Raw genomic sequence first — 26,534 nt, 5'->3', positions numbered from 1 at the left:
TCTCTCCTTTGTATTGGAAAGACACACTTTATTTTTTTTTTTTAAAGATTATATTTATTTATTAGAGAGAGAAAGAGAGCATGAGCAGGGTTAGGGCCTGAAGGAGAGGGAAAAACAGACTCCCCATGGAGCAGGGAGTCCGATGTGGGGCTTGACCTGAGCCAAAGGTGGATGCTTAAGCCACTGAGTCTCCCGGGTTCCCAAGACACACTCTTTTCAAAGATCCCACTCTTTCTAAGACCATTTTCCTTCCTAGGGCTCATCTCTATGTGCTCTTATCAACCCTCTCCAGCCACCTCATGAATTTGGGCAGTTGTCTGTCTAGCACTATTTAATACCCTTTACTTTTTTGCTTTCTTTCTGCCAACAGCTTTGTCCTTTAATCTCTTCATGACATTGCCCTCTCGGGCTGTGTTTCATACCTGAACTTTCTTCTTTAGCACTTGGTGTTGGACTTCTGTGAGAACATCTATAAATTTTTTACCATTTTTAGTATTTCTCCTATTTAAATTGAGTTTGGGAATACTAATATACTGCTTCTCACCCTACCCCTAGCTTCCAGCAGAGGGCACGGCTCCTGGTTTAGAGTTCAGTAAATGTACCTTGAAGCATTTGTATATTTTGATATGTGTAGGAGTTTTAAACCATGGTATGGTTTTAATTATTTCACAAAGTAGTAACCAGTTGAGAAACTTGATATATAATGTTTCTAGATTATTGGTCCCTGGAGTTCCCTAATCAGTTTGAAACTTTGTTATTTCTGGATAGCTTTCTTATATAGATTCATGGTCCATTATTGAATTTTGAGCCTGATTTTAAAATGTGTCACTATTTCCATTAAACTCCTTTTTATAGTTTCTGTCTCTGTGATGAAATTTACCTTGTTAAATGTCATCCACATTCTCTACTAGACTTTTTAAAAGATATTAATTATAGTTATTTTAACATCCCTGTGTAATAGTTCTAACATATACACCACCTTAAAGTCTGATTGTGTTGCTGTTTCTCTTTCTCTCTCTTTTTTTTTTTAAAGATTTTATTTATTTATCAGACAGACAGAGATCACAAGTAGGCAGAGAGGCAGGGGCAAGCAGGCTCCCTGCTGAACAGAGAGCCCAATGCGGGGCTCGATCCCAGGACCCTGGGATCATGACCTGAGCCGAAGACAGAGGCTTTAACCCACAGAGCCACCCAGGCGCCCCTGTTTTTCTCTCTTGACAATGGGTTCTTGTCTTTTTTTTTTTTTCCCAGTGTGACTTGTAATGTCTGATTGAATGTCCCACATTGCATAATGTGCACAGTAGAACCTGAGGTATTTACACTTAGAAACGAGTACACTTTTTCTGGCAGACAATTCAATTGAGTCAGTCTGGGTAGCAGTTGAGCTGGTTAGGGGGTTTATTGTTGCCATTGTTACCACCAGCATACCACAGACTTCAGATTCCTTCCAGATCAGGTTGCTGCTAGGCTTGTTTGTTGTGTGGGTCCTGCAGTGGTAGGACTTTCTCCTTGTTCCTATTGCACTCTTAGCCAACAGCCTGCCTGACTGCCTGTGTAGGGGTGGCTCTCTCTGTGCTCCTGGATGATCTTGCTTGTTACATGGTGTAAGACTTGTGGTTGAGGCAGAAGTGTTTGTGCAGTTTTCTTATTTGAACCTCCAGCTCAGATGGGTTCTATGCACTTGAGCCCCAGAGACTGAACTCTTTTCAGTCCTTGTGTCAGTTCCCCAGTGGACATTCTCTTCTGCCTCATCCTCAGCACGAGATCTAGAACGCAGACAGGTTTTTTTGCCTCTGCCCAACCTACCCCTCTCCTGACAGCGGAGCTTTGCCTTCTATCTGTAGGGTTGGAGTGGAGGACAGGGCAGAGGGAGAAGGCTGTAAGCAATTGCCCTGCCTCCCTTCCAGTGCTAGAAGTCCTCCATTTTGTATCAGCCCAGAGCCCCGAGCCCCGGAGGCTTTGGGTGCCTCCCCCAGTGCTTATCTTGCATTTGCCTAATGTCAGACCAGAGCACAGGGGGATGTGTTGTTTCCTTCCCTTTCCAGCAGCAGCTAACTTCTTCCTGGTATCAGTGTAGGAACTCAAGGATGAGAGGCTTTACTGTACCTTCCCAGCAAATGAATAACTTTTGCTGCATGCGGGGTTTCATTGTGAAGCACGGGTGAATTTCTTGCTTCTGCCCCACCAGTAGCTGATGATTTGGGCAGTCCAAAAGAGTAATTTGACTTCTTGGTACTCCTGCTCTACCCGCAAATCTTGGAGCAGGCATTATACACCAGAACCAACAGTATCATTTCTCAGACCTGCCCTGCTCGTACTTTTCATGAGCATCTCATGAGGTGGGAAAGTGTGAAAAAGAAATTTGTGAGTGGGTGTGTACAGAATCCCATTTCTGAGGCCTTCAGGGTTCTAAAATAGCATCAGTGCACATTTGGCCCTTAAAGAGTGTGGTAAAATTTCAGTTGTTTTATAGCAATGTCTCTTTTTCCTGTGCTCTATCAAAGATGAAACAACTCATGTGTCCCATCTCCTCAGACCGGCTTATCATTCTGGATTTTAGATTATTTGTTGCCTTATGACCTTGTATGCTCCATTTCTTGATGGGCTCAAAAACTTATGGTTTTTATGGATTGTCTGGCTTTTTCTTTTTTTCTTTTTTTAAGATTTTATTTATTTATTTGAGAGAGAGAAACAGAGAGAGCACAAGCAGGGAGCAGGGGCAGAGGGAGAGGGACAAGCAGACTCCCCAGTGACCGCAGAGCCCGATGTGGGACTCAAGGTGGGGCTTATCCTGGGATCCTAAGATCATGACCTGAACCAAAGTCAGATGCTTAACCAACTGAGCTACTCAAGCACTCCTGGTTTTTCTTTTGGTTAAAGGTAGGAACACATTTTTCTTGATATAATCTTTGCACCTAACTTATTTTGGAAAATAAGAAATAATCCCAAACACAAGGACATATCTGCTCCTCTTCCGCCCACATAATTAACAGCAGTGCAGTCAAGGGCTGGTTGGTAGCTGTCGGAGGTAGACCTAAGGCATAGGCAGACAGAGGGAAATGATCTCATGGAATAGGGAAAACTAATTTTTAGAGAGAGGGTGTCTTGTTTAATATTGACATAAACTGTAAATCAACCCTAAGTATAGTAAATGTGGCTGTTGCTAATGATGTTTGGTCATTGTTCTCCCTAGGAGAGGTTTGTGAATTTTTTTCAAAATATTTAGAGTATAACTGATCCCTCAGACTGTTTGTTGGTTAATTTTTAATGCTTTTATTGATCAATTTCCTTTTAAATCAATTTCATAGTTAAATATCAGGGCTGTTTTTTGTGATACGAATGTCGCATAAGATTATCTTTGGTAATTATGCCCTGTTGATGTTCTGAAGTGTATAGAGGACTTTATCACATCCTATTTAAATTTCCCCATGCAGACTGAGGCATTCAGTTCTGATTGTCTTAGCTCTTTTGTAAATTGGACTCACCATCACTGAATTTGTTTGGTGGAGTTAGAAGCTCCAAGTTATATTCAGGACAGTTGCTACCTCTCTCTTTTCTAGTTTCTGTGAGGCAGTGCTGGTCTCATTTTTCATAGTTCTTTTTCTTTTTAAAATTGCACACCAGAGGTCCACAATTTAAGTTGCTTAGATACTAATCTTAATTTTAGAGGGCTTTTCTTTAAACGTCTGTCCTTTTATTTTGAGAGGGATGAACCAGAGAGCTAAATGGAAGTTCCATGTGTGTGGGCAGAACTCTTTTATGCATGGGTTTGGCTGCACTGGCAGGTGTCCCCAACAGACTGTATGCAAGCAGTCTTTTGGGCTGGAATTCCCTCCCTCACCCCCAGACATCTGCAGATAAGTGTTCTGAAGGTTATCTGGGATGGAAGCTGCTGGGATGGTGTTGGTAGGACATGGATCTTAATGTTGTGACTTTTGCTTCTGGTTTTTAGTTCAAACCTCTCCCCTACTCCCAAGCATGTTTCCTTCAGTGTAATGTTTCTTTGGTTCATCCTGCCTAAGAATAAATGTACACTTCTTGCAGGGTAGGGAAGGGGCTGCTTGCTTGGTATTTAGGATAGTAAAGGCAATATTAGGCTTGTATTGCTGCTTCTATTGAATTCAAGATCTTCCTGCCCCCTAACCTGGAATCCCTGATTCTTACACTTGCGGGGGGGGGGGGTGTTCTATTGCACACATTGGCTTTTATAGATCCCCCTCCACCTTACACAGGCTTTATTTTCACCTTTCTTCATTCTGCTAAGTATATTATCACTCATCCATTTGGCTTATTGCAGTCATCTCCTCTTCTGCTCTCTGTGTTTTTTTGGTTTTAAGTGTTATCTACCCTTTCCAGTCATTTTAGAAGCTTTTCAGGAGGGTAAGAAACAAAGGAATGCTTTTAATTCTGAAATCCTGAGGTACTCTACTATACAACACCTAGCTGGGTACAGTATTACCTCAAGTAAACTGGTTAAAGTTAATGATATATATAGATATCCCTAGAACAATCATCTTATTTTATTATTTATTTTATTTTAGATTATTTATTTATTTATTTGTCAGAGAGAGAGAGGTGCGAGAGTGAGCACAGGCAGACAGAGTGGCAGGCAGAGGGAGAAGCAGGCTCCCTGCCAAGCAAGGAGCCTGATGTGGGACTTAATCCCAGGACGCTGGGATCATGACCTGAGCTGAAGGCAGCTGCTTAACCAACTGAGCCACCCAGGCATCTAGAACAATCATTTTAAAAATAATGAGAGAAGGTATAGTAAAAAAGTCAATAGATAAAATAAATGCTAAAAAAATACTTTGTTAACCCCAAAGAAGGCAGGGATAGACGTATAGAGACACGGACAGAAAACTTGGAAGAAGAAAAAGAAAATTTGAGGGTAAGGGTGAAGACTGATAAAATGGTAGCTCTAAATTCAGCCTTGTCAGTAATTAAGCCTAAATGGAACAGTCATTTGAATTGAAAGATAGAGATTGTGTGTTTATGTATATCAAGACCTAACTACATGATGGCTGGAAGGGATACACTGTATTTATTTGTTTCGTTTGTTTATTTTGCAGCATTTTATATAATTATTTGTCTTTGGTTTCACATTCCCAGTCAAAACATTGGTTTCCAAAATTACTTAAGTCAATTCTCTTTCTTTCTTTCTTTCTTTGTTTTTATTTAATTGAAGTGTAATTACGTAGAGTGTTACATTGTTTCAGATATATAATATAATGATTCAGCAGTTCTGTGTATTACTCAGTGCTCAACACTATATGTGTACTTTCAATCCCCCTTATCTATCACCCATCTTCCAACCCACCTCCTCTCTGCCAGCCACTGGTTAATTCTAGTATTTAAGAGTCAGGGGTTTTTTGCCTCTTTTTTTCTTTGTTCATTTGATTTGTTTCTTAAATTCCAAGTATTAGTGAAATCAAATGGTATTTGTCTGTCTGTCTGATTTATTTCACTACTCTCTAGGCTCATCCATGTTGTTGCAAGTGGCAAAATCTCATTCTTTTTTTTTTTTTTTTTTTTTGTGACTAATATGCCAATGTGTATATGTACCACGTCTTATTCATTCATCAATTGATGAACTCTAATGCTGCTTTCATATCTTGGCTATTTAAATAATGTTGTAATAATCGTAGGGGTGCATGTATCTTTTCAAATTAGTGTTTTTGTTTTCTTTGGGTAAATACCCAATAGTGGAATTACTGGATTATATGGTATTCCTACTTTTAATTTTTTTTTTGAGGAACCTTCCTAGTGTTTTCCAGAGTGGCTACACCAACAGTACATGAGGGTTCCTTTTTCTTACATCCTTGCCAACACTTGATATTTCTTGTGTTTTTTATTTTAGCCATTCTGAACAGTATGAGATGATTTCTTTCTTTCTTTTTTAAATTTTTTTAGGTGATTTCTTATTGTAGTTTTGCTTTGCATTTTTCTAATGATGAGTGATGTTGAGCATGTTTTCATGTGTCTGTTGGCTATTTTTATGTCTTTGTAGAAATGTCTATTTAGGTGCTCTGTAGAAAGGATACACTTTAAATATAAATACACAGAGAGGTTGAAAGTATATGTGTAGGAAAATGTATACTATCTAGACAGTAAGTCTAACAAGGTTGGCTTATATTAATATTGGTTAAAGTATACTCCCAAAGACAAAGAATGTTACTAGAGATAAAAACATTTCGTAATGTTAAGAGTTCATTATGAAGACTGTTTATGCTTTATAACAAAGCTGCAAAAAATATGAAGCAAACATTGATAGTATTGAAAAGTAGAATTAAAATCCACAGTTATTGTTGCATATTTTGGCACCCTCTCTCAGCAGTTGATAGAACTAGGTAAATATCAGTAGACTTAAAATTAAAATACTGTGCTATTTCTTTAGTGAACACAAGATGGCAAGGTGGTCACAGTACTTGCAAAAATGGATCTGTACATTTGAATACAGAGAAATATTGCTATGACTTTATTATGTGAACACACCTTTTTCCTTCATTGACTTTAGAGCCAACAAAATCAACAGTGGTTCAGCACTTAATCTTATAGACTTGTGGAAGAAAGATTTTAAAAAAGACAGATGACATCTTATCTTGTTAGTATTACTACAAAAATGTTGTGGCCTTGGACCACCCATCAAAAGACTTTTAAGCTCCCTTAGGAAGGTCTGGATCATGCTTTGAGACTCTCTAATGTAAAATAGAACAAAGAAAATGTCAAATTATCCTTGGGGGTGTTACCTTGAACCATGGGGATGCAGTTTAGTCCCTATCAGTGGGCTACTATGGTTCACATGTGGTTACCTATCCTGAAAAATTGTGGAGCCTCATCTGGGAGATAGATTAATAGGTATAACTGTCACTTGAGGCTTACATTGTGATGTGAGATGTGGGGCTGGGGTTAAGAGTGAGTTGGAGCTTGTTGCAATCCAATTGTTAGTTCAGTTATCTGAGATAAGTGATTCAGGTTCTGTAGGTGGGAAAAGACTTTTTCTGTCTATGGGAAGTTAGAGTGGTGACTAGAAAAGAGTGCTCTGAAATTGGAAACTTCCCACATTGCTGCTGAGAATAGAAAACATTCTGGCAGTTCCTCAAAAAGTTAAACATAAATTGTATATGACCCAGCAGATTTACTCCTATGTATATACTCAAAAGAAATAAAAATATGTGTCCACACAAAAATGTATACATGAATGTTCATAGCAGCATTATTCGTAATAACCCCAAAGTGGAAACAACTTAAATGTCAATGAACAGAGAAACAGGTAGACAAAGTGGGCTGTATCCATACATGGAATATTTTTCAGCCATAAGAAGGAATGAGGTATGGACACATGCTACAACATGGATGAACCTTGAAAATATTATACTAAGTGAAAGAAGACAAACAAAAGACCCTATATTGTCTGCTTCCATTTATATGAAATGCCCTAAATTTGCAAGTCTCAAAAGACAGAATGTACATTTGTGGTAATGCAGGGCTGGGAAGGCTGGTAGGAATGCTGCCTGAAGAAGGTTTCTGCATATTGTTAAATCATATCATCTGTTGCTTTGTCAGTGACCCTTATGTAGGAACTCATGTTCAACACAATATCAATGTCAAAAACTCAAAGGGCTTTCTCCTTTCTAAAGAAGAAGTAAGGAGTCTCCTTTTGTTTATTTGTTTCTTTTTTTTTTAATTTTTTATTTTTATAAACATATATTTTTATCCCCAGGGGTACAGGTCCATGAATCGCCAGGTCCACACACCCCACAGCACTCACCAAAGCACACCCCCCCCAATGTCCACAACCCCACCCCCCTTCTCCCAACCCCCCTCCCCCGAGCAACCCTCAGTTTGTTTTGTGAGATTAAGAGTCACTTATGGTTTGCCTCCCTCCCAATCCCATCTTGTTTCATTTATTCTTCTCCTACCCACTTAAGCCCCCATGTTGCATCACCACTTCCTCCTATCAGGGAGATCATAAGATAGTTGTCTTTCTCCGCTTGACTTATTTCACTAAGCATGATACGCTCTAGTTCCATCCATGTTGTCGCGAATGGCAAGATTTCATCTCTTGATGGCTGCATAGTATTCCATTGTGTATATATACCACATCTTCTTTATACATTCATCTGTTGATGGACATCGAGGTTCTTTCCATAGTTTGGCTATTGTGGACATTGCTGCTATAAACATTTGGGTGCGCATGCCCCTTCAGATCACTACGTTTGTATCTTCAGGGTAAATACCCAGTAATGCAATTGCTGGGTCATAGGGCAGTTCTATTTTTAACATTTTGAGGAACCTCCATGCTGTTTTCCAGAGTGGTTACACCAGCTTGCATTCCCACCAACAGTGTAGAAGGGTTCCCCTTTCTCCACATCCTTGTTTGTTTCTTTTTAATAATTTTTAAGATCAGGCAATGCAACCAGTATTACTAGTGTTTTTTTATAATCTTGGCTTCTAGGAAGTTCAGGATTACATTTAATGCTCAATCGTGGTAACATTGTTAGTTGGGTTAGGTGACTAGTATATTTTCTTTTTACACATTTTGTTGTGGGTTTTTAAAATTTTTACACACAAATATTTCATTGTGTAACAGCTAGAGTTTAAATTACAATCAATATAAAAATTTTATGTGAAAAACTAGGGGCAGCATTTACCAAGAAGGAAGAGTTCTCTATGTGAAAAATGGCAACATTAGGTTTTAGGTATAAAAATGATATTGATCCTTAAACTATTAGTTTTTAAATAAGCAGTGAGCTCCTAGACACTATTACTATTCAAGCAGATGCCGAACAATGGTCTATCTGTAGATCTTATAGAGATAAGTCCTGTATTGGATCAGAAATCAGACTCAAAATTACCTTTAGAGCTCTCCCAATCTTGAGACTCTTTCATTCTGTGATTAAATTAGCTGTATAAGTTTCTGGTAATACAAAGCACTAAGTGGTAATTTTAAAGTGAGTAATTTTTATTCTAATAACTTATTTGAGAGCTCAGAGTTCTAGATATGTAACACACGAGATAATTTAGAGTTAAAATACTAGAACAGGTACTACCAGTACATTGCCTAAAGAACTCAGTGTAGCTGTTTTTCTGAATGTGTGCCTTTGGTTGTGCTGCAGCTCAGATAGGATGAATTAGCTAGAAAATGTACTCCTGAATATTGCCAGGGCATTTAAAAAGTGATGTCTTTTAAACCTTAGAGTAGATGTTCTTAATAAAATTGTTGTATTTTAATTTTAATAAGTTCTTTTTTATCTTTTTTTTTTCAGTTACACTGAGAGATACTTGACATATAACACTTTATAAGTTTAGGGTGTACAACATTGTGATTGGTATGTCTGTATATTTTGAAATTAACTTGCTCTTCTTAACAGTACTCAGTCAATCCTTGTTATCTACTCCTGGTTAGAGTTTTAAAAATAAAATACAAAACAAAAAATAAAATATCAGGTTGGGTAGATAAGATGGATGGATGGGTGGGTGGGAGGGTGGGTGGATACTTAGGTAGATTGATTGATCGGTCAGCAGATGTTCTCCCTATCTCCCCCTCTGCAACTGAAGGTGACCCATGTAAATGATCTGAAAGCACCTGTTGGTCTGTGACCAGGGGATCTTGGTCATAGCAGTTTTGTGCCATTCAAGGCTGGTGTTTCATGAATATCTTCCTGCCCATTTTTGTTCTTAATGTCATTATTAGGATTTAGGTTGTGCAGAATTTATTAATAGCCTAGCTTTAAGTTGAGATTATGCCTGTGGGTCCTTAAATACCACGTATTTTTATTTAATGGGAAGTCGGTTCTATAAATCTGCCATACTTGAGCAACTAGAGCTATAGGAAGAAGTTAATTCTGTCATCACAAAATTTAGGAAGTTGCAAGCAAAATTAATTTCAAAAACCAGGTGGTAAGAATCCATAGGGGGCTAGAGGCTTATATGTAAGAAATTACTGCCTAAAAACCAGGTATAGTACAAATAGAATACAACCAAGCGTGAAAGAAAATCATAAAGTTAGATTCTTTGCATTTGTTTTCTTCTGCCACATTGAAGTTTTAGTGTTAGGAAATGCTTTTGAAAAGGGAAGAGGAAGGAGATAAGATAGAGGAAGGAAAAAAGAGAAGAAAGAGCCCTTTGCACCAGAGGAAAAACATCAGTTGCATTTTGGGAGCTCCGTCTCATAAAAAACAGTGACAAACACTGCCAAGTGTGGTTGGCTCTAATATTCCTTGGACTGAGACACTAACATTCTCAGTTCCTTACAGTGAGGGATTTTATAGGCATTCCTAGATTTGTCCATTTGAATGGCATGGAAGCTGTTCAGGTCTGGAGTGAGAATATGAGAGGATAAGGGTCAATCTAAAGGATTGAGAGGTCAAAGAGAACACATATGGGACGTTCTAGGTTTTATATGCTCATTATGGACAACTGGCAAAGCCCCGTTTATCCTTCTGCCAGTTGCTGAAACATGAAATTCTGTCACAGAAGGTTCATGATTGTGTGTTGTAGGTTTCATGTTCTTGAGAAACTCTAGTTGAGGTTTGGTTGCTGAGAAAGTTTGAAATTCCAAGTAAGGCATTCTGTCTTAAAAACAAAACAAAACAAAACAGAAAACCTATTGGGAATAATTCTGATCCTAATCATTACCTCTGGCATTTGTGGTCTGTGGATTTTAAGCAATAAACAGTAGGAAAAATTCCTTCCAAATTTGGTAGAGAAGGTGGATAGGGAAGAAGAAAGGAGAGAACTCTAGCAGTCATTTTGGTTTTTTTTTTTTTTCTCAGACTTATTTGGAGGACTGGCTGAAAGAGATTTTGTGAATTTACTTATTTTTGTTGCCTAAGTTGCTTTTAAGCCATCTTATAAAGAAATCTACCTAGTTGGTTATTCTCTAAAATTAAACTTATATGGAAAAACTACAATACCTTTTTGGGGCTGAAATCCAATCTCTTCTTTCGTCCCAAGATTATCATATAGGATGAAAATTTTAAATTACCTAAAGTTATTTAAATTCATGGAGGTCATAATATAAAGAGGGAATAGTCCTAGGTATAAGAAAACCAGTTATTCTCATTGTACTCTTGAGATATCTTCAGGGCTGGATTTGTCTACTGTCTAGTATTAAAAAGTAACTCATTTCCTTGGGAAGGCTATTCATTGAGTGAATTTTCCTCCATTTGTTGTTCCTTTTTTTTTTTTTTTTTTAAAGATAAAGATACATTTAAATGTATGAACAGATGAGATAAATGTTTGGAGAAGATAAAAGGATTGTTAAGATCCCAGCTATAAGGGCGCCTGGGTGACTCAGTTTGTTGAGCTGCTGCCCTTGGCTCAGGTCATGATCCGAGGGTCTTGGGATCCAGTCCCACATTGGGCTTCTTGCTTACCTGGGAGCATGCTCTCGCCTCTGCCTGCCACTCCCCCTACTCATTCTTTCTCCCTATCTCTCTCTTTCTGAGAAATAAATAAAATCTTAAAAAAAAAGAAAAAAAAAGACCTCAGCAAGAATCTTTGTTCCTTGGACAGCTGCAGGGAAGGATTGTGCTTGTTTTCTCAGAGCATATCTCAGTGGCCCAGTCACCCTTGCTTGCCTAGTGCTTGCTGAGATGATCAGACACATGGGTGACAGTTTGATTCCTTCTCATCAGATTTTCGTACCAGGGCTATAAAGAAGGATGGAGTAGAGAGAGAGAGAACTTTTGAAAAATCATTAACAGTGTTTCATTATTCGTTTGTGTTAGGAGGCTTTTTTTTTAGGTTTTGTAGATAACCTGCACATCTTATAAGTAGGGGCAGTCTTTTTGAGGATGTTGGCATAGTAAACAACTTTGCATAGTAGAACTCGAGACTCCTACTAGAGTATAGAGGACAGGCTTGCCTACTGTTTAGTATAATAAAGATAATATCTCCCCCACCCAGAACAGAGGGCACATGTACTTCCTGTTCATTATAAAAGATTCAACTTTCCTAAACTCAGACTTCCCTTCCTGTCGTACAGCACATTTGCGCACAGGAATTATCTGGCCCTCTTCACATAAGTCTGTAGGAATTGGGGTTCGGAGAACTCATGCACGTGCTACTGCTTGTGATGTGTGTAGTAAATTAGCCTTTATGTCTGACAGTTTCTGACCAGGACCCATGAAACTGGCAGGCTAACTTGTTAACTTGTGAGTCTGGTGAAATCTTAGACCCTTGATGTACTTACTGCTTTGAAATAATAATAATGATTTGTTGAATAGAATGTATTCGAAAAGATTTATTGAAACTTACACTTCTTGTTTGTACAACTTTTACGAAGTCCATTTAGGATATCATTTCCCCTTGTTTGGATAGGTTTTGTTTATAACGTCAGCCCATATATGGAGTATCATCCTGGTGGAGAAGATGAGCTAATGAGAGCAGCAGGATCCGATGGCACTGACCTCTTCGATCAGGTAAGGTGGTGAAGGTAATCCTAGTATCACAGGGGAAAAGTTCTCTTAGATTAAACAGTATGACTGTTGTAGAAAAAAAGAAAATAGTTGCACAACTCTCACACGTGTTGGCTTGAGTTTTGAAAGGTAGGAAGATGCTCGTAAGTAACAACTGTTTTTTTTAATTTGCCTTTGAATGATTTTACTAAAATTTTAGAGCTGTACAGATTTGTTCCAAATCTGTATCTGGGCATCTGCTCTTAAGTGCTTTCTCTCTCCTCTATTTGCAGCTGTTTACTCAATTTGGATTGATTTTGATGATGATGATGATGATGATTGGGTCATGGGAGACAGTAATGGTTAGAAGAAAAAACAAGAAATTTAGCTTCTCTGTACTCAGTTTTTTCTCCTTTGGGGAATGTTAAGTAACTGGCCTGTCTTGCTATACTGAGTCTGCATATCATGTAGAAAGTTAGATGATTAATGAATAGAAAATCTATTTCTATTAATATCTATAATTTATAATATACATATATATGTAATATTACATATGTAAGTATGTAATACTTATGTATATACGTATTATGTGTATACTTATGTATATAAGTACATATGTAATATTACATATATATTATAAATTATAGATATTAATAGAAATAGATTATATAATATAAATATATAATTTATATGTTATATAAAATTCATAATATTTTATATAATTTATATATTTTATATACATTTTATATGTAACAAAATATATTTATATATAATTTATAAGATAAAATCTATTTCTAGAGTGGTAGCAGAAAATCTGTATGTATATTTCAAAAGATATTTATATTAGACCTTTTCCCTTATATTTCCCCTTACATTTACTAAAAACAAATACTAGCTTTTGTACTATTTAAAAGTTACATAGATGAAACGTACATATGTAACATATATACCTATGTAATATAGTAATATCCTTATGTTAACTACAGTCAGTCAGCTGAACTGTTATTTTGAAACAACAATCTTGAGAAGAATAGAACTTTGTCTTTGTCTCACATAAGTTTTACTTTGTATTTTAATGATGATGATCCATGTTGTAGTACTGGGATTTTACCATTAAGATAGTGAAATGAGATTGGGTTATTTTTAAAGTAGACTTCTTTTTTTTTTTTTTTTAATAAAGATTATTCATTAGAGAGAGAGAGTGAGAGAGCAAGCATGAGTGGGTAGAGGGACAGAGGGAGAGAATCCTCAAGCTGACTCTGCTGAGCACAGACCCTGACACAGGTCTGTATCTCATGACCCTGAGATCCCAGCCTAAGCTGAACCAAGAGTCAGATGCTCAACTGACTGAGCCACCTAGGTACCCCGAGTTGACTCCTGAACAAATATAATTTGATACCTGTCCCTCCTACCTTCTCATCTATTTTAGAATTTATTTTTTGACCAGGTTGCCAGAAATAAAGTTTATTTTATATTTAAATGTGCTGAAGTGCATCTACTTAAATAGCAGAATCTCATTTGCTATTCATGTTCTTCATGTGTTGGAGGAAAGTCGTGTTTGGCCATTGGTCATAATAGCATTCCCCTTGGGAGGTTCTTAACGCTAATTTAAGGCAAATTCCCATTGTCATTTGTTATTTGTTATTGTCTAGCAATGCAAGCTAAGTAGAAAAGTTTAGGAACATTTGTGTGAAAATTGTCTGCCATACCTTTTTCTTATATCTGTTCTATAACCAAGATTTTACGGAAAACTCTTCTTTTGGAAGAGTATATTCAGCCTCAGGACGTTACAGAGGTGATCTCAGTCGTGAGGTTATACTTACTTACTTAAGTAAACCTTATTTAAGTTTTGGAGAAGTCACAAGAACTGCTGTACTGTTAAATTCTTTAGCAGTTTAAACAGTATGTTAGTTATCAGATTACTGCATTCCATTTGCCTTTAACAGGACCAGTGATGTTTATTTAAGACTTTACTTACTACAGAAGTAAACAACTTTATATTCTAGAAACTGTGGGCAAGCTTCTTATATCCTTAAATATTTGAGTATTTATTCAGGGCTAGTATTTGAGTTGTATAGCAAACATTAAATTATCTTTTCACTGTCAGATTTCTGTCTCTACTTTGGATCGCGCTTCTGACCTCGTGTTTTTATTTCCAAATGCCTGATGGGCAGTTTGATTACCCATAGGCACGTAGTCGTTTTGCCTTCGAATTATATCAATGCATCTTCTTCCCTTTTATTCCTCCGCTGTTTCCTGTTTCTGGTAATGGGGACCTGAAGCCACTTGAATAATCTTTGCCTTCCTCGTTGCACACCAATATCCAGTCACTGGCGAAATCCAGTAAACATTACATCCTTTTCTCTCTTCCTGCTGCCTTAGATGAAGTCATCATCACCTTCTCTGGCCCTACTATTTTAATACTGTCCTGATCCTTTGCCTTCAGTACCAATGTAAATAACATGACAGCTGCATGAGTGTTGTTTAAGACAGTCATCTTAGCACCTCATTCTACAGATCTTCAGATGTGCACCATTGACAGTGGGATGAATTGAAAGTCCTTAGTGTAGCCTTTGAGGCCTTAAAAGACTGTATTAAGGCAAATATTCTCAACATGCATTTTGCTTTGAGCAAACTGAAGTGCTTTGAGCAAATCACTAGTTCCATGATTCACAAACCTCATATTTTTGCCTCCTTGAGTATGTTTCACCTTCTTTTATCTGCAAAATTCTACCTAGTGCTATAGCCCCAGGGATATTGCTTTACATGTCTTTGGATGTTCTATAAATATTTGGTAAATGAAATTTTAATTTCTATTAATAAATGAGTGCCCATTTATAATTATATAGTATGTATTTGCTATTTGAGCATATATTTATTTACTTAGAAGCATATACAAAGATGCTCACGCCAGTGTTATTTGACCTGATTGTTTTACTGATGAGCTAATATTTTATTGAATAATGTATTAGTTTTCCTTTACTGCTCTTTTATAGTTGGACTCTAGATTATTTCCAGTATTTTGCTAGTATAAATACTGCTATGATGAATATCCTGGTACCCACATTTTTGTGTATATGTGAATATTTTAATGAAAGAGCTTTTAACTTTTTTTTGAGGCTTTTAATGTATATTGAGCACGTGTCCTCCAGGGGGTATTTAAATTTAATTCCCACTGGTGAGTCTGGCAACAAATACTATCAGTTGTTTTCTTTGAAGTGACAGTCTCAGTCTGTTCCTTTTCAAGAAAATGTCTGTCAGATACCCAAGTCTGAATAACCAGTTTGTTTATCAGTCTTTTTCTTTCTTTTACATATAAACAGACTTCTGAGACAAAAGTTCATTTCATTTTTGCAAATGAAATAATTACTTCGGTATTTTTCTTCAAGGTGACCATCTTACTTTGAGCAGAAATATTTTTGAGAACTCATTTTTTCAACAAGACCTGTACTCAAGTGTTGAGATTTAAGAAAATTAATCATTTTTCTACCTCATGAAAGATATTTTTTAAAGTAGTCTCCATGTGCAGCATGGAGCCCAATACAGGGCTTGAAATCATGACCCTGAGATCAAGACCTGAGCTGAGATTTAGAGTTGGACACTCAACCGATTGAGCCATCTAGGTGCCCTTTCATGAAAGATATTTTTAAATGAAACTAATATGATGGTGAAGAATATAAAGATTGAAACCGCTGCCTTGATTCATGCCAACATCCAAGCAGTTTCACCCACCGTTGCTTTTTCCACATCAGTACAAGCGTCAACACCAGCAAAAAAGAAAAATACCATCTCAGTATTATTATGAATCTAATTGAGACCTCATGGATATCCGAAAGGGTGTCAAGAACCTCCAGAGATCTGCAGACAACACTTAGAAAACATTGTTCTAAGGAATCCCTTTGAATGCTGCCTTTCTGTTGCTCCCTTAGTGGCTAATTGAATCCTGCTTCTTAATTTTCCAGAGCAGTCTATGTAAGAATGGTTAGTTTGGCTGCAAATAAAATTAGAGCATCTCATGGAGTTAGAGTCATGTTGCTTTTCTTTGATTTATATCCCATACCAGGTTCATCGTTGGGTCAATTACGAATCCATGCTGAAAGAATGCCTGGTTGGCAGAATGGCCATTAAGCCTGCTGTTTCTAAAGGTAAGCAGTCCCGGTGCTAACCTGGCGGTGGACATGTGACTAGCATGTACCTTTTTTTTCCCTTACTTAGATTTCAACAGACAGTTTTAAATAAATTGCAGTATTATTCTTATTTTTCACTGGCCTCTCAATCTAGCGACTGTAAAGATTGTACTTTAGTTCTTTAGAATGAAGCAATGACTTTATCTTAATTTTGACCTGTTTTTGACTGTTTTGAGGAAACAGTCCTAGTGTGAGGAATGAGCATTATATGGAAGTAAACCAACTTTATTTACTCTTCAGATAGTTTTCATTAGTCTTTTATTCTGTTGCTATATAGATTAGCCAGGACATTTCGTTAGAGTTGACTTTTAGACCAGTTTTTTAGAATTTTGCTTTCTGAATATGCAATATATTCACATGACTCAATCAGAAAATACATCAAGTTATATAGTGAATTTTTTCCTTCCAAAATTTGTCTCTCATTTGCCTTGAACCTTCTCCCTCCTTTAGTATGGAAAACCCATGTTCTGATTTTAAGCTTTTAAAATACACCAATTTCTTCCCCTTACCTTCTGACCTGACTCTCTAATCTGTGTGGTGTTGGAGATCCTCTCTTTACCTCCCAAGCTTATTTCAGAAGAGCACTCTCTGAAAGTTTTAGACATGCAGTAGGCATAGCAGAATTGTCTTGCTTGATTCTTTACTATGGAAGAAATGGTAGTTGTTTCTTTTGAATAACTCCTGACTTTGACACTCAAATTAGAAGTAAATCGGCTTGTTTGACCTGAATCTTCTGTTTATTAGTTCGGTGAGTTTCATAATTCAAGGCCTTGTTGCCAGAGGCCTCCATGAGCAGTGTGGAAGCAGCACAGGCATACCTAGACTGGAACCCTGGCTCCATGGCCTGTTGGCTGTGCCTTCTTTGGGCCAGTTTCTACCTCTGAGCCTCAGTTCTAATCTATATAATGATACATAGGGCTAAGAATTAACGTGAGTGAACTTCCTTTTGTTGCTGTAACAGATGCTCAGAAAGGATTCTTTTTCTTCCTATCTTCCTACACACAAACCAATATGTGTGTATAACAAAGGCATACTAGTCTGACCTTGTCTCTCCTCTAGTGTGTGGAAATTCTTGAAAACCCGTTTACTTCTTTTTTTAATGATTTTTTTATTTGTGTGTGTGTGTGTGTGTGTATGTCTGTGAGAGAGAGAGAGAAAGATCACTAGCAAGGGAGGGGTAGAGGAAGAAGCAGACTCCCCTGCTGAGCAGGGAGCCTTACTCAGGACTTGGTGCCAAAACTCTGGGCTCATGACCTGAGTTGAAGGCAGATACTTAACTGACTGAGCCACCCAAGCGCCCAAATCCGTTTCCTTTTGTAAACCAATTCCTTTCTCCTTTTAATTGACTCCTAAGTTCACCGATTCACTGTTAGCAGGAGACATGATATTAACTGAAGTTTCTAAATGACTGCTGTTACCTCATCCTGACTGTTGTTTATCTCATTTACATAATCTTGTACTAGCTATGTGTGTTCTTCTGTGTTACCATTCAGGGTAATCAGAAAGTATGGCAGGCTCCTTAGGTTTTTAGTCCATAGGAGACATGAAATTAGTAAAAGGACTTTACTGATTTCCTTCCACCTCCCTGGAAATGAAGACAGATCATCCTCAGAATGCTTCACCAAATATAACAAATACCATTTAAAATAAGCAGATGACTTCAAAAGGAAATTTCCAGATATTTCTCCATACAAAAAGAGTAAGTAGAAGCAGCAATTGAGGGTGATAAGCTACCTCTGTTTCCCTCCAGGAATGATCTAGATATTAGGAACTTAAGAGCCACACTGGAATTTTAATGGCCACACAGGATGGGAGACCAGACTATGGGTCTGTAAAGGAAGAGAGTAGAACTGAGACTCCTGCCTATGGCTTGGACTGTTGAAGGTCTAGATGGTCAGTGAAATGGGAAAGCTTTAAAAAAAAAAAAAAACAAAAAAACCAAAACAAACAAAAAACAAACCCTGTCCAACAACAAGGGAGATATTAAGTTATCTTGTCCTCCCTGACCTTGTTTATGAGGTGATAGGGGAGAGGAAAGAGACTTCTTCTGAGAATTTGTAAACACAACCCTGCCTACATAAGAATTAGAAATTCAAGTATGTTCCATCTATGTGGTCTCAGAAACCTCAAACCAAAAGTAAAATGGCCTATCATTAGTGGTTTCCCAGGCTGTTTGGCAGAGGTATATACAAATCTTTAATGGCAAAACACCTTTCAACCTAAAACCCTCAAAATTTCCACAGGTACACAACAGGTAATTATTAGTACAAATAATAAATTAGACAACATGAGGAAGTGGGGCAGAAGAAACAAGCAGATTTTTACCCCAGGACTTCATTATTCGCATACAGAATAAATATAATCAGAAACATATTTAAAAGACTTACATTTGTTGGGGTACCAGGTGGTGGGTATTATAGAGGGCACAGATTGCATGGAGCACTGGGTGTGGTGAGAAAATAATGAATACTGTTATGCTGAAAATAAATTTAATTAAAAAAAATAAAATAAAATAAATAATATTTGGATCAAAACAAACAAAAAAAAGAATTACATTTAAAAGAATGTATTAGTAACAAGTAAAAAGCAAGATTAAAAAGAATCATGTTGATTAAAAAAAATAAAAATAAATAGAACTTCTAGAAATGAAAAATAAAGCTAGTGAAAACTACATAGCACAATTAGCCAAAGAGTTTAGACATAGCAAAAGAGCTCAGTGAACTGCAAGATTGAGCAGCAGAAATTATACAGAATGTGGCACAGAGAAACAAATGGGTAGAAAAACCGTCAGGAGACGTGGCAGATCTGACACTTGTATTCAGATTTCCAGTAGTGAGTGGTAGGGAGAAGGAGGATATTTAAAGGGATAATGGCTAAGAATTTTCCAGAAATTATGTCATAAATCCTCAAATTCAGCCAGTTCAGCAATTCCAAACAAGATAAAAGAAACCCATGCATAGACTCTTTGTAGTAAAACTGCAGAACACTAAAGACAATGAGAAGATCTGGAAACAGCCACAAGAGACAGATGTTCTAACAAACCAGTGCCTGCTGAATCGACAGCTAATTCGTGTAACCTTTTTTTAAAAATTTAATTTAATTTAATTTATTTTCAGTGCTCGAGAATTCATTGTTTATGCATCACACCCAGTGCTCCATGCACTACATGCTCTCCTTAATACCCACCACCAGGCTCACCCAAACCCCCAGCCGCCTCCCTTCCAGAATCCTCAGTTTGTCTCTCAGAGTCCACAGTTTCTCATAGTTTGTCTTCCTCTCTGATTTCCCCCAACTCACTTCTCCTCTCCATTTCCCAATGTCCAATGTGTTATTCCTTATGCTCCACAAATAAGTGAAACCATATGATAATTGACTCTCTCTGCTTGACAATTTCACTCAGTATAATCTCCAGTTCCATTCGTATTGATACAATAGTTGAGTATTCATCCTTCTGATGGCAGTGTAATATTCCATTATATATATGAATCATATCTTCTTTATCCATTCATCCTTTGAAGGGCATCTTGGCTCTTTCCACAATTTGGCGACTGTGGCCATTGCTGTAATCTGTTAGCTGTTACCGTTTATTTATCAGAACAATGGTAGAAGCCAGAAAACAATAGAACAGTATCTTAAAAATGCTGAGAGAAAATAATTGGCAACTTAAAATCATTCAGTAACAATAAGGATGAAATACAGGTAGTTAATACAAGGCAGAAAAATAAAACAACCTGGAAACCAAAATCAGGAGGGTTTGAGGGGTCTGGGACACAGACTTTCTAATTAAATCCTAATCATAAAGAAGTGACACCTCCTCCTCCTCTTCCTGGCTCAGGGGAATGCAAGCACATTTCTTACCCAGAATGAGATATGGAGTCAGTATTATGTATTCATAAATTAAAAGTTTCCTTTTTAACACTTTCCCTGGCCCTGATATTGATTACTGAGGCAGCAGAGGATCTACAGAAAGGGTACAAGTTTCATAGACACTAACATGGGTTCAGATCACATCTCTGCCACTCATAAGCTGTTACGTTCTTTGGTATCAGTGAGCAGATCTGAGGGTTTTCCTTAGGAATAAAATGGGGCTTAAGAACGAAATATCCTCCTGTCACTGTGAGAATTCAGGGAAGTCATGTTTGCTGAGCGCCTAGCGCAGGAGAAGCTGCTGACCCATACATGGTAGAGATAGTTAGCGGTTGCTGTCCTCCCTTTGCCCCTCCACTCCTGTAGGACTGAGGCTGCTTCCGTTTTCTATTCCTTCTTGTATTCCTACAATTATTACATACAAACTAGCATGAACTAGTGTGTTTCACCTGAAAGATGGTTCTGTTTCTGTGAAAACGAAAGTGTTATCATTCCTATTGCCATGACATGTAAGAGGAGGGCTATGAATCTGTGTTATGCTTTAAAGCCTTTTTAGAGTATCTGTGTTTTGTTTTTTTTAAATTTATATTTATATTTTTATATAGTTTATATATTTTTATTTATTTATATTTATATATTCTTTTTAAAAGTTTTTTAAATTTTTTATTTTCAGCATAACAGTATTCATTGTTTTTGTACCACACCCAGTGCTCCATGCAATCCGTGCCCTCTCTAATACCCACCACCTGGTTCCCCCAACCTCCCACCCCCCACCACTTAAAACCCCTCAGATTGTTTTTCAGATTCCATAGTCTCTCATGGTTCACCTCCCCTTCCAATTTCCCCCAACTCCCTTCTCCTAACTCCCCATGCCCACCATGCTATTTGTTATGCTCCACAAATAAGTGAAACCATCTGATAATTGACTTTCTCTGCTTGGCTTATTTCACTCAGCATAATCTGTGTTTTGCTAGGGTGAGGCCAGTAGTGGGTAGTGAGAGACAACTTGAAAAGCATTAGGGAACAAAAACAAGAATTTCACAAATCAGAAAGGTGTTGACTGCAAGTAAGGGATCGGGTTTATTAAATAGTTGAGACATAAGATCTAACAAGATGCAGTTTGAACTCCAGGCTAGCCCTCAGAAGTAGAGCATATGAAAAGGGACAGAGTAACTAAAGAGGAAGATCTAAATGTGTCAGAAATAAGGAATATTCATGATAATTAAGGTGAACTACCATTTTAATGTAAGTACCACTTGTGCCCTTGGGCAGGGATTGATCCTCAAACTCAGCTGGCCTTATTGATAGAAACTACTAGAATGGTATACTGTGTGGTGACTAACCTAATAGTAAAAAAAAAAAAAAAAGCATTTCCATTAAAAGAAAATTACTAGAATGGGCTAACTGTAGTTGTCCAAACTGGGGGGTTCTGAGTTTGCAGGGAGGCTCTGTTAGTAATTGCGCTGGGATGACAGGGGATATACTAGAACATGTGACGGGGGTAAACCAGAACATGTGTTCAGTCCACGGTTAGAACTTCTAGATGAGATGGAAACAGAGGATAAAAACAGATGAAGTAGGAATAAAGACTGAAACCAGAGATGAGGTGCGAACAGTAGGTGAAAAGAAACTATTGCCAGCGTGAGGATTTGTGGGGGGGGTGCAGGGGCTATACCAAAGAGGAATTTTATTCATCGCCTTCTTTCAATACAAGATCCCTGTCACCCTCTTTTAGGTAGGTGGCGTGCCAGACCCCAAACCAAGGGAATCCAAAATCCAGGCATTTTATGGGCATCCCTACAGTTGGCCAATTCTGGAAGGGTAATTTTCAGTTTATCTGGTGGTTTCTAGTGTGGCAGTGGCAAAATGTGTGGGTGTCTAGGAAGAAAACAGGAGCTTAACTGTGTAGAATATAAAACACAATAATGGTGGGGCGCTTGGGTGGCTCAGTCAGTTAAATGTCTGCCTTCAGCTCAGGTCATGATCCCAGGCTGCTGGGATCGAGTTCTGCTTTGGGTTCCCTTCTGCTCCCTCTGCTTCTGCCTCTCTCTCTCATGAATAAATAAATAAAATCTTAAAAAAACAGAAACAAAAACCAAAAAACCCCAAAACATAATACTAGTGAATCCTTATCAAGTAAAGAATCAGTGCTTTTTAAAATAATCCTTTGTTTAAAAAGTATTATGGTTTGTATTGTGCTTTAGAAAGATATTAATAATGAATAAAAGGAGAAATTTTGCTTAAAAAGGTAAAGCTTCAGTTCTTGATTACTTAGTTATGTGGAACACTTCATTCTCTGGCAAAGATGAAAAATGTTCTTGCTTTTTACCCTTATTTTAGTCCTTTGCTGCCATTATTATAGGCACACACCACCTATGGCTATCAAGTGCTAGAATATGCCTCCTTCAGATATAGATGCATTAAAAGTGTAAATATTGCATTTCAAGGCTTAAAATTCGTTGGAAAAACGAATGTAAAATGTCTCATAAATTTTACAGTGATTACATGTTGAAATGATAGTATTCTATGTTCTGGATATATTGTGTTAAGTAAAAATATTTTATTAAAATTAACCTGCCCCTTTTTATATTGTTAATGTGGTTATTTGAAGAATCAAAATTATGCTTGTAGCTTGCATTATATTTCTTTTGGGCAGCAATGTTTTAGACCGTAAGTATACTTTAAAAAGTTTTAATGGAAGTCATATTTTAAAAGTACTCATATTTTCCAGTGTTACAAATGTTTCTTCCTAATTTCTCACTGCTTTATCATGGTTTCTAATACTTTATGTTTTTCATTTTTACATCTGCTCACTCAAGCAGTTACTTACAATAAAGCACTTGGTACCAAAGATCAGTAGACTACTACCGGTGAAAGAGGAGTAAGAAACTGTTCTAACACCTTCACTTTGAAAATGAAGATACTGTATGTTAATTAATTTGGAATTTTCCCTCTCCCACTTGCTGCCCTTTTTTTTAACTAACTGGGATTTCAATAAAAGCTTGAAACAAAAAAATTTTTTTAATTTAAATAAAAATAAAAGTGAAGATACTGAGGTTTGTATGTATATGTACCTTACTTAAAGACTATAGTTATCAACTAGAGAATTCTGCCATTTGAAGAACACATGGATTCTTCTTTCTGTAAGGCAGAGAATCACCTCGTTAAAGTTATCCAGTTTTGCACATTTATATTTATATTTATACTTATATTTATATATGCCAAAATCCACAAGGGAGTAATGTCTGAAGACATCCTGGTGGTCACAACTAAAGTAGGTGCTACTTGCCTTCCAGTGGGAAGAGGAAAGGACAAGTGATGTCCCTGAATACCCAATAGTGCACAGGATAGACCCCCACAGCGGAGATTACCAGCCCCAAATTATCCAATCCCAAATCCAGAGGGTTTCTGAAATAAAAGAAAATGAGGTTTGTAGCTCCATGACAAATGTAAAACATTCAGGTATAAAGCCTCAGCCTTTATCTTCCTAGAATGCTTTTCTTCAGGGCCTTGTGACAAATGCCTGCATGTTTTCAAAACATAGCTAAAATATTACCTCCTCGATGGAGTCCTTTCAGATTCCTTCCAAGTAGAGATACCCTCCTCTATGCTTCTATACCTAACCTACATACCTCTTTTAAAGCATTATCATATTGTATGTATTCAAAAGAACGTATCATTTTATTTTTAATTCTGTTTATTTAATTTATTTGAATAAATAATACATTCACATGATTCAATTATGAGTAGTGGCGTTGTCATACCTGTCTCCCATCTACTTGTTTCCCCTCCCATACACACCCAAAGGTAACCACGTCACTACTTTCATTATGAATTGTTCCAAATTTTTGGGTAATTTTGGTAATTCAGTAAGCAGACAGAATATATTTATATTTTCCTAACTTTTTATCAAAATGATTTTATATTATACCAACAGCTCTATTAAGATGATGATCAACAAATATTTATTAAAGAATGAGCATACTGGTAAAAGAATTTTTCTTTCTTATCATGGAGGGGTCCTCCATGCCTCCACCCAGCAGAGGTAAACTAGACTGGGGTCACAATTAAAAATTCTCATCCACCCTCTTACCAAAAAATAGTTGAGTTCAGTCTATAAGTTGCAGTGTTAGTTTTCAAAATGACTGTGATCTCTCCAGAAAGCAGAGATTCTTACCAGAGTAATGCAATTTAACCAACATTGTGAAAAAATACAATTTTTTGTCATGGAACCAATCAAATGATGGAATTAATTATCTAGGCAGAATATCAGAGTTCTTGTCAGTCTTATGTGACTAAGATGATTCAGATGTAAATATGCTTAATAATACAAAATAGTCTCTTATTTCTGTGTCTCAGTTTATTAAAAGAGTTGCAAAGACTAGTAGAGTTTTTAAACATGATTTAGATTATTTAAATAGAAGATTTCTTCCTACTGGTACTTTTTCTTTGTATTAAAAAAAAAAAGACTCAGGAAAAAATTACCTATTTAGTAGGATCCAGAAAGTTCTGACAGGTCCAATCAATTCACATCAGGCAGAAAGTAAGTCATATGAGATAAATGTACATTTTCCCCTAGAAATAAATTACCTGGGGCCATTTTTCAAAATCTGTGACCCTCTTAGATTAAAAACAAACTGTTTTACTTGATTAATGAGATTCCTCAAACTGCCAACTATGTGGTGCACAGAAAATAGATTTAATTTACTTATATCTGTGAGTTTGTTGTTTGTTCTAAGATAAAACAATCACAAACTCAGTGGGTAAGACAGATGAAACCCACTGATAAAAGTAAGTGATCAAGTAGCGACATCAGTGATCCCTTGCGAACTGTAATGACTAGCTTTTTACTTGGCACTTGATAAACAAAGCTCGTTTTGAGGTATAATTTAAATGATTTTTGTTTTTTGTCTTTCTAGGAGGTATTAAGTATTAACACTAGCAATAGCATAGTAAGAAATATGATGCTGAGTTTCAGAAGACAAAGTCCAACCTCGTCTTTGTTGCTGAAGAGCTGTGGGTTTCATTCAAGTCCTTGACCTCTGGTTTTCAGTCTTAAATGAGGGGATCAGATGGTAATTTGCTGTATGCTGTTAAGGATCCCTTTCAGCTATGAAATTATTTCAGTAAAATAAGGAAAATAATAACTATTTATCTGGCCTCCTGAATCATGAGTATTTTATAGTAGTTGGGTGAAGTGGAAGTAATTACAAGATCTCTGGTTGATTGAAAATCAGAACATAAAAAAATCTAAAAGCTTTCATTTAAGTAGTTGAGTTTCTTTTCCATAAACAAGTTCACTTTAACAATTGATATGTCATTTTCTATTTGAATATTTTGTTGGCTTGTCTTCTTTTTTTTTTAAACTCTGTTAACTTGTTGAGGATTTTATTTTGACCATATGGTGTGGTATCTGTGGTGATCAAAATACAATGTAGGTTTGTGAGTTGGCTGCCATCCTGAAAGAAAATACCTGTTAAATTTTCCTGGGTTGTAACACTAATTGTAGTGCATTGTATATACAGTGCAAGTCTTATATTTTTATTATTTTGCCATTTAAATTTGGAGTAACAATAATCATTTTTAAGTACTGTCCTAGATAAGAAAGATAATTAAGGTGTCTTTTTTTGGGTTGTTAACATGTATGTCTTATTTATAAAGTATAATGTAATAAGTTCTGGATAATTTTGACTACTTTAGAGAATGATAACCTGGGGAAAACTTGGGTTTTTATCTGTTTTCTGAAGAAATTAACCTAAGTATTAGAAAACAAATGTTCAAAGAAGTAGAAAAAAGCTCAGTTAAGTGGGAGGTAAACACCTGAAGAATAAGTGGCCTGATAATTTTCAGAGAGGAATTTTCCTTATTTCTAACATAGTCAGCTGTTTATTAGTCTTGTTTTTCTCTTTAGACCTTAAAAGAAAACCCTTCAAAAACAGGGCTGTTATCTTCAAATATAATATTAACTGATATTCTCTTTGATGTTATACTATTCTTACCTGGCTTTTTCCCCTAAATCACTATACAGACTATCATGAAGAAAAGAAAGTCTTAAATGGTAAGTCATATTAAAAAAAAA

At 36.7% G+C, this 26,534-nt stretch overlaps 1 protein-coding gene across 4 annotated transcripts in view; it reads left to right on the top strand.

The window, feature by feature from the left end:
- The window catches only part of LOC101688264 (cytochrome b5 reductase 4), a 96,913-nt gene that overhangs the window by 11,819 nt on the left and 58,560 nt on the right, over positions 1-26,534 (top strand). For 2 of the 4 annotated variants that reach the window (XM_013046369.2, XM_004773593.3), the window contains exons 3-5: positions 12,325-12,425; positions 16,465-16,546; positions 26,484-26,513. In XM_013046369.2, the coding sequence (XP_012901823.1) occupies positions 12,325-12,425; positions 16,465-16,546; positions 26,484-26,513 (213 nt within the window). The remainder of the gene's footprint in view (positions 1-12,324; positions 12,426-16,464; positions 16,547-26,483; positions 26,514-26,534) is intronic. The other 2 variants (XM_013046371.2, XM_013046370.2) reach the window with 1 other exon arrangement.

Source organism: Mustela putorius, unplaced genomic scaffold, assembly GCF_011764305.1.
Source record: "Mustela putorius furo isolate JIRA1106 unplaced genomic scaffold, ASM1176430v1.1 tig00000166_pilon_pilon_pilon, whole genome shotgun sequence".
NCBI classification, from domain to species: Eukaryota; Metazoa; Chordata; class Mammalia; order Carnivora; family Mustelidae; genus Mustela; species Mustela putorius.
This window is presented reverse-complemented; position numbering and strand designations above follow the sequence as displayed.